Genomic DNA, 12,283 nt, shown 5'->3' with positions numbered 1-12,283 from the left:
GTATCAGTTTGATCATGTGTTTAAGATCCAGTAAGGGTTAATACCCAGCCAGTCCTGGTCTTGTGACAGCTGATGGTGGCCAATGCTTCATTATGAGGGGGTCAGTGTTCTTTCCATCTTATAAAGAGGGTTTGTACTGTTGGTTTGGATGCTTAGGATTAAGCCAAACATGATTGATTTCGTTTATAATGCTAGCTGCATTTCTTCAGTTAGCTTTTTTGCAGATGCAACCTTTGGTGCCTTTTGGATTTCAGGTTCTGCTAAAATGGGAGTTATACGAAACCTAAATCGATTTCATTAAGTTCCCTGTTCGGTTGCTTTCTATAAAGCTGGTTTTGTAAAACTTGTCGGCTCTCCGTCTATTCTGCACGAAATATATTATATAAAAATATGTTTTCGTAATTCTGTTTTAATTATTCTCCGCTAGTCATACAGCTTCTTTGAGGTTAATGGATCGCAGATGTTTGCTGCCAGCGGTATATGTGCTGTCTCTGGCTTTCATCGTGTATTCATCAAAATTTAGGAGAAAAGGTTTAATAGTTTACCGTATATACGTCTTAGCTATCCAAAGCTTCTTATCCTCCAAATATTGTAGTACTAAATGGGCCATCGTTCTCTGCTCGGGTGAATCATCATTATTAGATTTGGTGCTGTTGTGGGCTGCTAGAGAAGAATATTACTCCAGCTAGTAATACATGGTTAGATGAAGTTTGCGTAAATGAATTTGTATGCTGCTCGGCCAGTTAAGCTAGCTAAAGCTGAGCAGAAAAGAAAACTCATTGTGGAACCTCGTGAGCCGCTCATCTCAAGATAGAGAACATTAGTTGGATGCCAAATATGGTCCATCGTGGGAATAAGCGACAACCATCCATCTTCCAGATGGGATGAAATGGCAGATATTCAAGACTGTACAGTTTTTTTTTTGTGCAAAAATATGCACCGCAGAGGATCTTAATTCTTAGCAGAAAAGATCAATCCAAGCTAGTTTGTTGTAAGGTGTCAGGCTAGTTATATTTAAAGTCCAGAAAGACTCTAGATAGCTTGATATCTCTCATCTTGGTGTGGTCAAGAAATGGCCAGGGAAACGTAAATAAAGGGGGATAAGATCGGTTTACACTCACATTTTTTTTTTTTTTTTGGTGAAAAATAGGAGGGGAGGGGGAGGGACCAGCCCACCCGCGTAGCAGCCCCATTACTGAGCCCCCCTTCCACTAGGGAATGTTCGATACAGGTCGCAGGTTTCGCGTGCCTTCCCCGACCCGTGGGCTCACCCCACTGGGTTCACCGCCTCACGTGTGGGTACGTCACCCCAGTGCCACCTTGGTACAAGTGGAAGGAAAGCATAACCGCCAACAAGCCAGCCGGGCGTGGGGCATCCGGTCCCCTAATTTAATCGACGCCCGTGCGTTTCGAAGCCGGGCAACTTGGGCGGAATTATCGCCCCCTTACCACTAGGCTACTACCTTGGTGGCGTTTACACTCACATTTGATAACAAAAAAAAAAAAAGAGGATTGCTTCGATGCTTGGATTGTGACGGGTCAATTAGTGCAGTATCAGGACCAAGCAAGTATTGAAATCTATAGCGCGCGCACTAGGTAATGTGGGTGCGTTGGTGTATTTATCGGCGTGCTTAATGGCAGTCGAATCAAACAAGTCCTAAGTCTTCCATTGCTTCATCCATATCTGGGATGGTATGGAAAATGCTATGCATGGTGACTCGGAAAAATCGCCCCAGAAAATCACTCTGCTGTCTTGCACCTTCGCTGTGATTCTTCATATGGCAGAAGATGCCAGGAACGAGGATACATATATACCAGCAGGGTGAACATCTTAGATACATCTCTTAAGTTAATTACTGGAGCATCTTAGATGGTGAAATCTAGCTTAGAATTGAAATCCAAGACAATAACCCTAAACGGAAGACTAACCTAAAGTTCCATACGTAACTAGAGGTGCAAATGGGTCCAGTCGGGTTGAGTTGAGTCAGGCGTGACCCTGACCCAACCTGATTTTTTGTTCGGGTTCTAATTTTTAGCCACTTCTAGCCTCTATGTAATACAAAAAAATCAACATGCTAAATCTCCTTTTCCTTTTTTTTTCGAGTGCAAAAGTCTCCTCTATCCTTACGACTACTAGTACAGGGCCAAGGTCTCTCTCCCTCTCTCTCTACAACTAAACACCATACAGTAGTGAATGCTTATATATCATCCATTCACAATGCAATTACTGTAATTCTTTGAATAGTAGGAGTTTGCTTCATATTATCCATTTCAAATGCCTTACATATCAAGGATATGGTAGAGGTCATTCACGCAATCTTCGCCGAGTGAAGCATGCATTTGAGCTGATCAGAGTGATATTTGAGCTACCTTTAGCATCAAAGTAAGCATGCCACCCCTTGTGCATGATTGCAGGGTATTCCTCTGGTATTTTAATTTTCATAGATTATCGTATGATGTTATACTGATTTTGCTTATGCCTAAGCTTAGTTCTAGATCTTCAGATATTTTTTTGTTAGATTTAATTCAAGTAACAATGGAAGGATTTGGATCCAAAGATGATATTCATTACTAATTGGCACCCTGAGGTCAAACTTACACATAGCATTCATATTCAAATAAACTCCATGATATTGTGATAATGGGGTCCACAAAATTCATCTAATGCTCTCCAATTTTTGCAAACCGCGCGTCCCACTTTATCAACAGTTCAACACTAGCTTAAGCTTACCAGATTGAATTATAATTACTGTTCCTATTTAATTTATTCTTTTGAAAAAAAATTATGATTACTGCCTAAGACCCCAAAATACCCCAACATCAGGGTGGACTTCTATCCCCCAACCATGGTGGTAGAAAAAAATGGAGAGAGCAGGCTAGCCGGCACACTCGGCATGTCGGTGGTTTAAGAAATCTATGAAGTCGCCGAACCTCCTGTAGATATATGACCGTTGTTCTAGGCATGCAGTAGATGTGTGACTGTGGATTCAACTTGGTGGCAATGGTAATACTACTTGGGGAGAACCTTACTCCCTTAGTTACTTCCATTATTATTATTATTATTATTATTATTATTATTATTATTTTGCATATGTACGCTCCTAAATATATAGAATTGCATGAATACCCTCGTAAAATTATTATTTGCATGTATATCTTTTTTTTTCTTTTTTTGCATATGTACCCATACAATCTAACGTCGTTAAAAAATAAACGGCTTAAAACTAAAATGACTGAAAAACTCTTATAGGTAGATATGCAAAAAAAGTTATAAGGGTATATATGCAAATAATAATTTATGAGGGTATTCATATAATTCTCATATTTAGAAAAGTATACATTCAAAAAATCTATTAAAAAAAGATCAAAACTCGGTTGGAATTTGCTAAGCCTCTTATGATTCAATTGAGTCAAAAGAATATTAAGCAACATTAACAAATTTTTTTTTTAAGATCATGACTCGGTAAAATTGGAATATTAGGTGATTATTTTCGTAATATTATTCTCCATTTAATTTTGATATAGTTATCATTCTTGAATCTATGATATATGTATATTCTTCATTATTTTTAAAAGATCAAAGCATATCAAATTTAAATTAATTATAGATGCTTAGATTAGTAAAATATTTTTTAATGAATCTTAAATATTGAGTTATTGCTTGTTTTTGAGGTAAAAATTTTGTAAAAGCAGCATGATTCATTTTATAAGAGTTGATATTAACATGAGATCATGTGACATAATAATATTAATTTTTTTGCCACTTTTTTTATTAAGAACAACTGAATTATTTTTACGAAATTTTGATCATTTTTTTTTAAGTGTATACCCTCCCAAATATGCATAATTGCATGTGTTGGTGGAAAAATGGACCACCCCACAAATGTAATTATAGCACCCAAATCCATCAGCAAGCTCGAGCTCATCCTAAGTGATTGAGCTCTTCCGCTCTCGAGCTCGCAGGCCGAGCCGAGCACAGTTGGCCGAGCCGAGCACAGCAGGCCGAGCCGAGCACAGCAGGCCGAGCCGAGCATAGAAGGCCGAGCACAGAAGGCCGAGCACAGTTGGCCGAGCCGAGCACAGCAGGCCGAGCATAGAAGGCCGAGCACAGAAGGCCGAGCACAGTTGGCCGAGCCGAGCACAGCAGGCCGAGCCCATGCCTTAGCCAAATATCCAATTTCCACCTAACCCTCTAAGGGACCTGACAACTCTACCATATCCTGCCACTGCTCCAGCATTTATTGCGCATGGCCGCTGTAACCCTTCGGCACACTCAACAATAAATGCGGATCTCCGGCTTACTCCACAATAAATGCGGATCCCCGGCTTACTCCATAATTAATGCGCATGGCTCCTGCCATCTACGGACTCTCAGCTCTCCACGGCAGATCAACCCAGCAGGGTCTAATCAACTATGATAAGTCCCTGATCTCGGCCATACCTCCGACACCGATGCAATAATTCGCCTGGTAGCGTGCTAGTTCGGGTTGTACGACGCCCTCACCGCCGACATCAGTGCAATAATTCGCCTGACCAAGCGCCGACCTGAACGACATGCCGAGCCGTACTACGGCTTCGCCCCGTTACATCGCAGGTAAACCGACCCCCGCCTATAAAGGGGAGCCTTAGCCTCTCAGGAGGTGGTGGGAACATTCATGCACTCAAAAATCACTGTTTATCTTCCTTCTCCACACTATTTGCCCCCTCCCTGACTTGAGCGTCGGAGGGCCGGCGCCGGAAAACCCGGCCACCGGTTTGTGTGCAGGCACCCGAACGGAGGACGCCGCCAGCCGACGGATCGCCGCCCCGCTGTGAGAACCTGCTGCTCCTTCTCACCGACCGCCCCAGACGGAGGACGCCGCCCGCCGACGGACCGCCGCCCCGCCGTGAGCACTCACCGCCGCTCCCTCTCCTCGACCGAAGATTGCCCCCGGGTCCAATTTCCAGCAACAGTTGGCGCTAGAGGAAGGGCCCGAGTAGCAGTCATGAAGTTGAGAAGTAAGGGAGCCTCTAATATCTCCCGGCGTCCCCCGCAAAGCCCTGGACATTCTGTCCAGAATTCTCCAACTCCGGCTGACCCAGCTCCTCGGGTCCAGCCGGAACAGTTCGACGCCCTGGTACAGCAAGTCCAGGCCCTGGCCGCCGCCGTTCAGGGTCTACGGCGCGAGGAAGCCTTACCTACGCTCCCCCCGCGGGCCCAGGTCCCGCCGGAGTGTCTCCCCAACGGCCCGGTTTTCCCAAGCCAAAACTTGCATGGCTCCTCCAGAGCCAACAATGGAGAACGTGTTTCTCCCCGGAGGGAGTTACTGGGAGAAGGTTTCGACCGGAGACCCCAACTTTCTGAGGCAGAGTCAGCCCCAGACCACCGTGAGCCGGCGCAAACCACAGCGACGATTCCGCGGATGGGGGAGCTCGACCGGAAAGTTGAGCATCTAGAGCGCCAGATTGCGGCGCTCCACAGCAAAAAGGCAAGGCAGGAGGGAGACTTTGAGTTCACCACCAAGTCCCCCTTCTCCTGCCAGATCGAGGACGAGCCAGTTCCCGCGAGGTTTAAAATGCCTCAGGTGGAGCCCTACAGCGGAATCACCGACCCCCTCGACCACCTGGAGAGCTATCGGGCCCTCATGGCCCTACAAGGGTCCTCGGAGGCCATACTTTGCAAGGCCTTTCCAGCAACCCTCCGAGGGACCGCTCGGCTTTGGTTTTCTGGACTGAAGCCGAACTCGGTATCCTCTTTTGAGCAGCTCGGCAGGCAGTTCACCACCAATTTTGCTGCCAGCCGGCGCCAGCGACGGACGTCAGACTCCCTCCTCGACATCAAACAGGAAGAGGGGGAGTCCCTCAAAGAGTACCTGGACCGCTTCACCGCCGCCACATGGGCAGTCGATCGCCATGTCAGCTCTGAAGACTGGGGTTCGCTCCTACCGATTCCTCTTCTCGATTGAGAAGAATTTTCCTGCGGACCTCACCGAAATGTTCGCTCGGGCACGGAAGTACGCCAAGGCGGAAGAGGCCGTGGCAGTTAGGCGGGGCGGGACCGAGCAGAACCCCAAGAAGAGACGCCACGAGGAGCGCTCTCAACCCAACAACAGATCCCCTTGGCAGGAGAAAGAGCCTCCTTGGTGTAAGAGCCTAACTCACTCGAGGTCTCCCTTCCAAAAGTTTCAGACATACACTCCCCTCACATCCACCCGAGCAGAGATCCTCATGGAGATTGAGGGTCAGGATTATCTCCGACCTCCATTGAGGATGCGACCGACAGAGTCGCGGAAGCACTCGAAAAAGTACTGCCACTTCCACCGAGATCGCGGCCATGATACGGAGGATTGCTACGAGCTCCGTGATGAGATCGAGGCACTTGTCCGCCAAGGTCGGTTGAGTTGTTTTGTCCGTGATCATGCCTACAGGAGAGAGCCTGAGGAACAAAATCCAGTCCCGCGTGATAAGCGGAACAACTGACCCCTCGCGGGCATCATCAATATCATCAGAAGGTGGGCGAGTAGGGACACCTGAAGCATCGAGCTTGGAAGGAAGAGCTTCCTCAAAGCATCCGTGCACTGCGAAAAGTTGTTTCTTTTTCCGATGAAGACCAAAAGGGTGTTGAGCCCTCTTTATGACGACGTCGTAGCTATTTCTTTCATCATTGCAAGGCTTTAAAAAGTATTTTGGCACATAATGGAAGCTCGGCTGACACCTTATTTTGTAATGCCCTCCAAAGGATGAGCACTCCTCTAGCTAGATTCACAACAGATTCCATCCCAAGAAAATACTATGAAGTTAAAACCTTCTCATGGTCCGGGTCAGCTCGGGATGGCCCGCCACAACGGGATGCCCCGATTCATCGGGATGGCCCGAAACGTCGGGGTGCGGTCTTAAGTGACCAGACGAGCTCGGCTCGTTCTCCATCGCCAGATTTCTCTCCCGACGTCCCCAAAGAACGGAGTCCGAGCAGAGAAGCGTCTTCAGTCGCCTCGGCGCAAGGACGCACACGGTACAAGGTACCCATCTATTTAATGTTTTTACATTATCTATTCTGCTCTTGGATTTCCCTCTGCCGATGTCCTCAAAGAACGGACACCGAGCAGAGGAGCATTTTCAATCGCCTTGGCGAAAGAGTGCTCACGACACCAGCACATTATTATACTAAACCTGGTGAATCCCCGCCACAATTCGACGCCATTCGACGCCATTCGACGACATTCGACGACATTCGACGCCATTCGACGCCATGCGACGACATTCGACGCCATTCGACGACATTCGACGCCATTCGACGACATTCGACGACATTCGACGCCATTCGACGCCATTCGACGACATTCGACGCCATTCGACGACATTCGACGCCATTCGACGACATTCGACGCCATTCGACGCCATTCGACGCCATTCGACGCCATTCGACGACATTCGACGACATTCGACGCCATTCGACGCCATTCGACGCCATGCGACGACATTCGACGCCATTCGACGACATTCGACGCCATTCGACGACATTTCGACGACATTCGACGCCACTTCGACGACATTCGATGACATGAGAGGTACATCCTACTTAGTACAAACATTTCCATAGATATTTGGTTGTATTACAGGATGATCGACGACTGAACTACTTCCTTCGCCCGAGCCAAAAAGCAGCTCGGACTCGGAAGTCGGGGGGTAGTGTTGGTGGAAAAATGGACCACCCCACAAATGTAATTATAGCACCCAAATCCATCAGCAAGCTCGAGCTCATCCTAAGTGATTGAGCTCTTCCGCTCTCGAGCTCGCAGGCCGAGCCGAGCACAGTTGGCCGAGCCGAGCACAGTTGGCCGAGCCGAGCACAGCAGGCCGAGCCGAGCACAGTTGGCCGAGCCGAGCACAGCAGGCCGAGCCGAGCATAGAAGGCCGAGCACAGAAGGCCGAGCACAGTTGGCCGAGCCGAGCACAGCAGGCCGAGCATAGAAGGCCGAGCACAGTTGGCCGAGCCGAGCACAGCAGGCCGAGCCCATGCCTTAGCCAAATATCCAATTTCCACCTAACCCTCTAAGGGACCTGACAACTCTACCATATCCTGCCACTGCTCCAGCATTTATTGCGCATGGCCGCTGTAACCCTTCGGCACACTCAACAATAAATGCGGATCTCCGGCTTACTCCACAATAAATGCGGATCCCCGGCTTACTCCACAATTAATGCGCATGGCTCCTGCCATCTACGGACTCTCAGCTCTCCACGGCAGATCAACCCAGCAGGGTCTAATCAACTATGATAAGTCCCTGATCTCGGCCATACCTCCGACACCGATGCAATAATTCGTCTGGTAGCGTGCTAGTTCGGGTTGTACGACGCCCTCACCGCCGACATCAGTGCAATAATTCGCCTGACCAAGCGCCGACCTGAACGACATGCCGAGCCGTACTACGGCTTCGCCCCGTTACATCGCAGGTAAACCGACCCCCGCCTATAAAGGGGAGCCTTAGCCTCTCAGGAGGTGGTGGGAACATTCATGCACTCAAAAATCACTGTTTATCTTCCTTCTCCACACTATTTGCCCCCTCCCTGACTTGAGCGTCGGAGGGCCGGCGCCGGAAAACCCGGCCACCGGTTTGTGTGCAGGCACCCGAACGGAGGACGCCGCCAGCCGACGGATCGCCGCCCCGCTGTGAGAACCTGCTGCTCCTTCTCACCGACCGCCCCAGACGGAGGACGCCGCCCGCCGACGGACCGCCGCCCCGCCGTGAGCACTCACCTCCGCTCCCTCTCCTCGACCGAAGATTGCCCCCGGGTCCAATTTCCAGCAACAGCATGTATACCCTTTCAAAGTTGCTAATTGTATATGTATCCATATATAATTTTCTTTTTGTGTGTCTACTATATGGGTATTTCAAGTATTTAAAATTTAAATCTTTTAATTTGTAACGATGTTAAATGGTATGGGTACATATATTTTTTAAAAAAGAAGAGTATACAAGTAAAATAAAGTTTTTATCAAGGTATACAAAATAACAATTTTATAAAAATATTTATATAAATTTATATATTTTAAAGGGTATATATCAAAAAAAAAATAGTACCTTTTTTTTCCCTTGCTTCAAAGGCAGAACTGAGACCCCTCCCATCCGTAGGAAGCTGCTTTTAAAAAAAATACACACGGTGGCTACGGACTTATCGTAAAAGAAAATTTAAATTCTCAACTGAGAGAAAAAAAAGAACTATAGATGACAGTCAGAGAACGACAAATGACTCCAACCTCTCTTAGTCAAGGGTGACACTCTTGTATGAATTCATTGAACCAGGCTTGATTATAAAGGTCTGAGGTTAAGAGCAGAGATTCCCAAATATATGACTAAAATATTAAAAAAAGAAGAGAGGAGCCGATAATTGGGAGAGGAATGGAGATTCCTTGACTTGGAGTCGCGTTCTGCGGGTCACGATGCGCGTTCAGGACGCGTTTTGGCGGTCACGACGCGTTCTGACGTAGCGTGGCGGTCACGGTGCCCGTTATCTCGGTCACGACGCGTTCTGGCGAATTCGTTGAACCAGGCTTGATTTGTACCACAAAAAAAAAAAAAAAGGCTTGATCATAAAGCTCTGAGGATGAGGACAGAGATTCCCAAATGTATGAATAAAAAATTAAAAAAAAAGATTCCTTCACTTGGGAGTTGGGAGTCGGGAGTCGGGTTCATGTCGGCAGATGTCTATCGGCTAGTATTTGAATATGACTCTGAAATTTGTTCAAATACTGGCATTGCAAAAAAAAAAAAAGAAAAAAAAAGAAAAAAAACAACCATTGGACCATAAAGCAGAGCTGTGGATCGCTTCTTTTGCAACCACATGTTCCTGTAGACTAAAAAAAAAGGGAGCATATGCTCAACCACAAGGCAGAGAAGTATCTGCTTCCACATCCTGACATCCACTTTCCCCATTTCCCCATTTCCCCTTTCCTCAAACCTTCTCGCCATGAATCTCCTTCCTCAAACCACAAGGCAGCGCATTCTGGAAGCTGCTGATGTTGCCGGAAAGCTGATGCCTCTCGTGGAAGCTACAAAGGCTATTATCGGGCCTATTGTCGGGCCTATTATCCGGCACATCAGATATCTCGGCACGAGTGGAGAAAATGTGGCAGCTCTAACCGGCGCCATGGATAGATTGAAAGCTACGAGGGCTGGCATCGTCGAAGATATCGAAATCGCCGAGAGAGAAGGGAGCAAGCGCACTCCAGAAGTCGACGACTGGCTCAAGAGGGTGGAAGCGGAAGCAGGTGAAGCGGCCAAAATGGAAGAAGCCTGCCGGAAGAGGAAGAGGTTGTGGGGAGTCCCCTTCGACTGTGTCTCGAGCTACAAAGACGGCAAGAGAGCCACGAAGAAGGCTAAGGTGGTGGAGGAGCTGCAAACTGAAGCACGTTCTATCGTCGTCGCGAGGAGGTTGCCGCCGGCGTCGGTCCAGGAGATGCCTCCAATTCCCGGGTTGGTAGCAATTGAGTCAACTGTGAACGAAGTCCTGCTCCGCCTTGATGATGATAGCGTGGGTATCATCGCGATTTGGGGCATGGGAGGGGTAGGCAAAACCACTCTCCTGAGCCGCGTCAACAACAGTTTCCTCCCCGGCAGCGATTTGGACGGTGGCTTCCAAAGAGTGTACTCTGGAGAAGCTTCAGAAGGGAATAGCCGATAAATTGGGACTGGAACTGGAGGGCCGCAGACAGCCAGCGAACACGGTCCTCTTCGAGTGCCTCAAGAGCAAGAACTTCCTGCTGCTGCTGGATGACCTGTGGAGAGGCTTCGAGCTGGAGGATGTGGGGATCCCGCGTCCCGGCACCGGAGGGAATCAATATAAGCGCAAAGTCATTCTCACGACCAGAAGGCAGGACGTGTGCCGCAAAATGAGAGCCGTCGAGATCCCGATGAACTGCTTGCAGCCGCCACAGGCCCTGGATCTGTTCAAATTTCATGTCGGTGAGCCGACCCTCAGCTCTCACCCTGACATACCTGACCTTGCAGGAGAGGTTGCGAAGGAGTGCAGAGGCTTGCCGCTTGCCCTCAAGACCATCGGAAAGGCCATGTCTAACCGGAGGGAACCAAGAAACTGGAGGCACGTAATCGAGCTGCTGAAGTCCTCTAAGCATGCTGAGATCCAGGAAATGGAGATCCTACCGGAGGAGAGTGAAGAAAGAGATTTGTTTCGCATATTACAGCTCAGCTATGATAGCTTGCGTGATGACACGACGAGGCAATGCTTCTTGTCCTGCTGCTTGTGGCCCGAAGACGATTCACTTTGGAAAGATAATCTTATAGAATGCTGGATGGGTCTAGGCTTAATCGATGACTCAAATGGGAACTTGTCCTGGGGTCACGAATACATTAGAATCCTGGAAGGAGCATGCTTGCTGGAGCCTGGTGAATTTGAAGGGAGTGTGAAAATGCATGACGTTATTCGAGACTTAGCAATATGGATCGCTTCCGACTGCGGGCAGAAAAAGAATAAATGGTTGGTTCAAGCTCGTGTTGGTCTGAAGGAATCAATAGATGTGAAACAGAAATGGGTTGAAGCAGAAGCAGCAGAAAGAATATCGCTAATGAATAATTATATAGCAGAATTGCCCCAATACCTTCCTGATCGCCCGAGTCTCAAAGTCTTGATGCTCCCGTGGAACTTGTCTCTTACATGGATCCCACCTGACCTTTTCCAATGCATGCCTGCTCTTACCTACCTAGATCTATCCCATACTGTTGAGAGAGAGATGAAGAGGATAGAGAAACAAGGAAGAAAAGCATATGCTTGTATATTTCTTCATTCTCAGAACAGTGTCATAGCCCTCTCTTTTATAGAGGAGGGTGGCTGTGTACAAGTAAGGTACAGCTAAGATACAGCTACTATACAGCTACAAGACAAGACAAGTCACACTCCTATATAGCTATAGGACAAGACAAATCATACAGCTAACATCCTCCCTCAAACTCAAGATGGTAACGAAGATGCTAACTTGAGTTTGTGAACCAAATCCCGATGACGCCCTGGTGGATGAGCCTTCGTAAAAATATCAGCGAGCTGATCTGCAGAAGCAACATGTATCAACTGAAGAGTGCCTTGCTTGATATGATGCCGAATGAAGTGGCAATCTATCTCAATATGCTTTGTTCGCTCATGAAACACATCATTATGAGCAATTTGCATCGCACTTATATTATCACAATTGAGAGAGGAACCACTAGTCAGAGGAATACCCATATCATGGAGGAGCCATCGAAGCCAGATGAATTCAGAAGTAGTATCTGCCAATGCACGATACTCAGCC

At 47.7% G+C, this 12,283-nt stretch overlaps 1 protein-coding gene across 1 annotated transcript; it reads left to right on the top strand.

The window, feature by feature from the left end:
- Positions 1-9,948: 9,948 nt before the first annotated feature.
- On the top strand, positions 9,949-11,851 carry LOC120112516 (probable disease resistance protein At5g63020). Its single transcript, XM_039132075.1, has 2 exons — positions 9,949-10,545; positions 10,640-11,851. The coding sequence occupies exons 1-2, from the start codon at positions 9,949-9,951 to the stop codon at positions 11,849-11,851; spliced, it is 1,809 nt and encodes a 602-aa protein (XP_038988003.1).
- The last annotated feature ends 432 nt before the right edge of the window (positions 11,852-12,283 follow it).

This window comes from Phoenix dactylifera, chromosome 11, assembly GCF_009389715.1.
Source record: "Phoenix dactylifera cultivar Barhee BC4 chromosome 11, palm_55x_up_171113_PBpolish2nd_filt_p, whole genome shotgun sequence".
Lineage (NCBI taxonomy): Eukaryota > Viridiplantae > Streptophyta > Magnoliopsida > Arecales > Arecaceae > Phoenix > Phoenix dactylifera.
The sequence above is the reverse complement of the archived record's forward strand: the minus strand, read 5'-3'. Positions and strand labels throughout refer to the sequence as shown.

Bases quoted from the DNA above. Each gene is read 5' to 3' on its own strand.
- LOC120112516 (XM_039132075.1), top strand. From the start codon at position 9,949: ATGAATCTCCTTCCTCAAACCACAAGGCAGCGCATTCTGGAAGCTGCT. The intron at 10,546-10,639 runs GTAGGCAAAACC...ACTCTGGAGAAG, and splicing joins CGATTTGGGGCATGGGAGGG to CTTCAGAAGGGAATAGCCGA.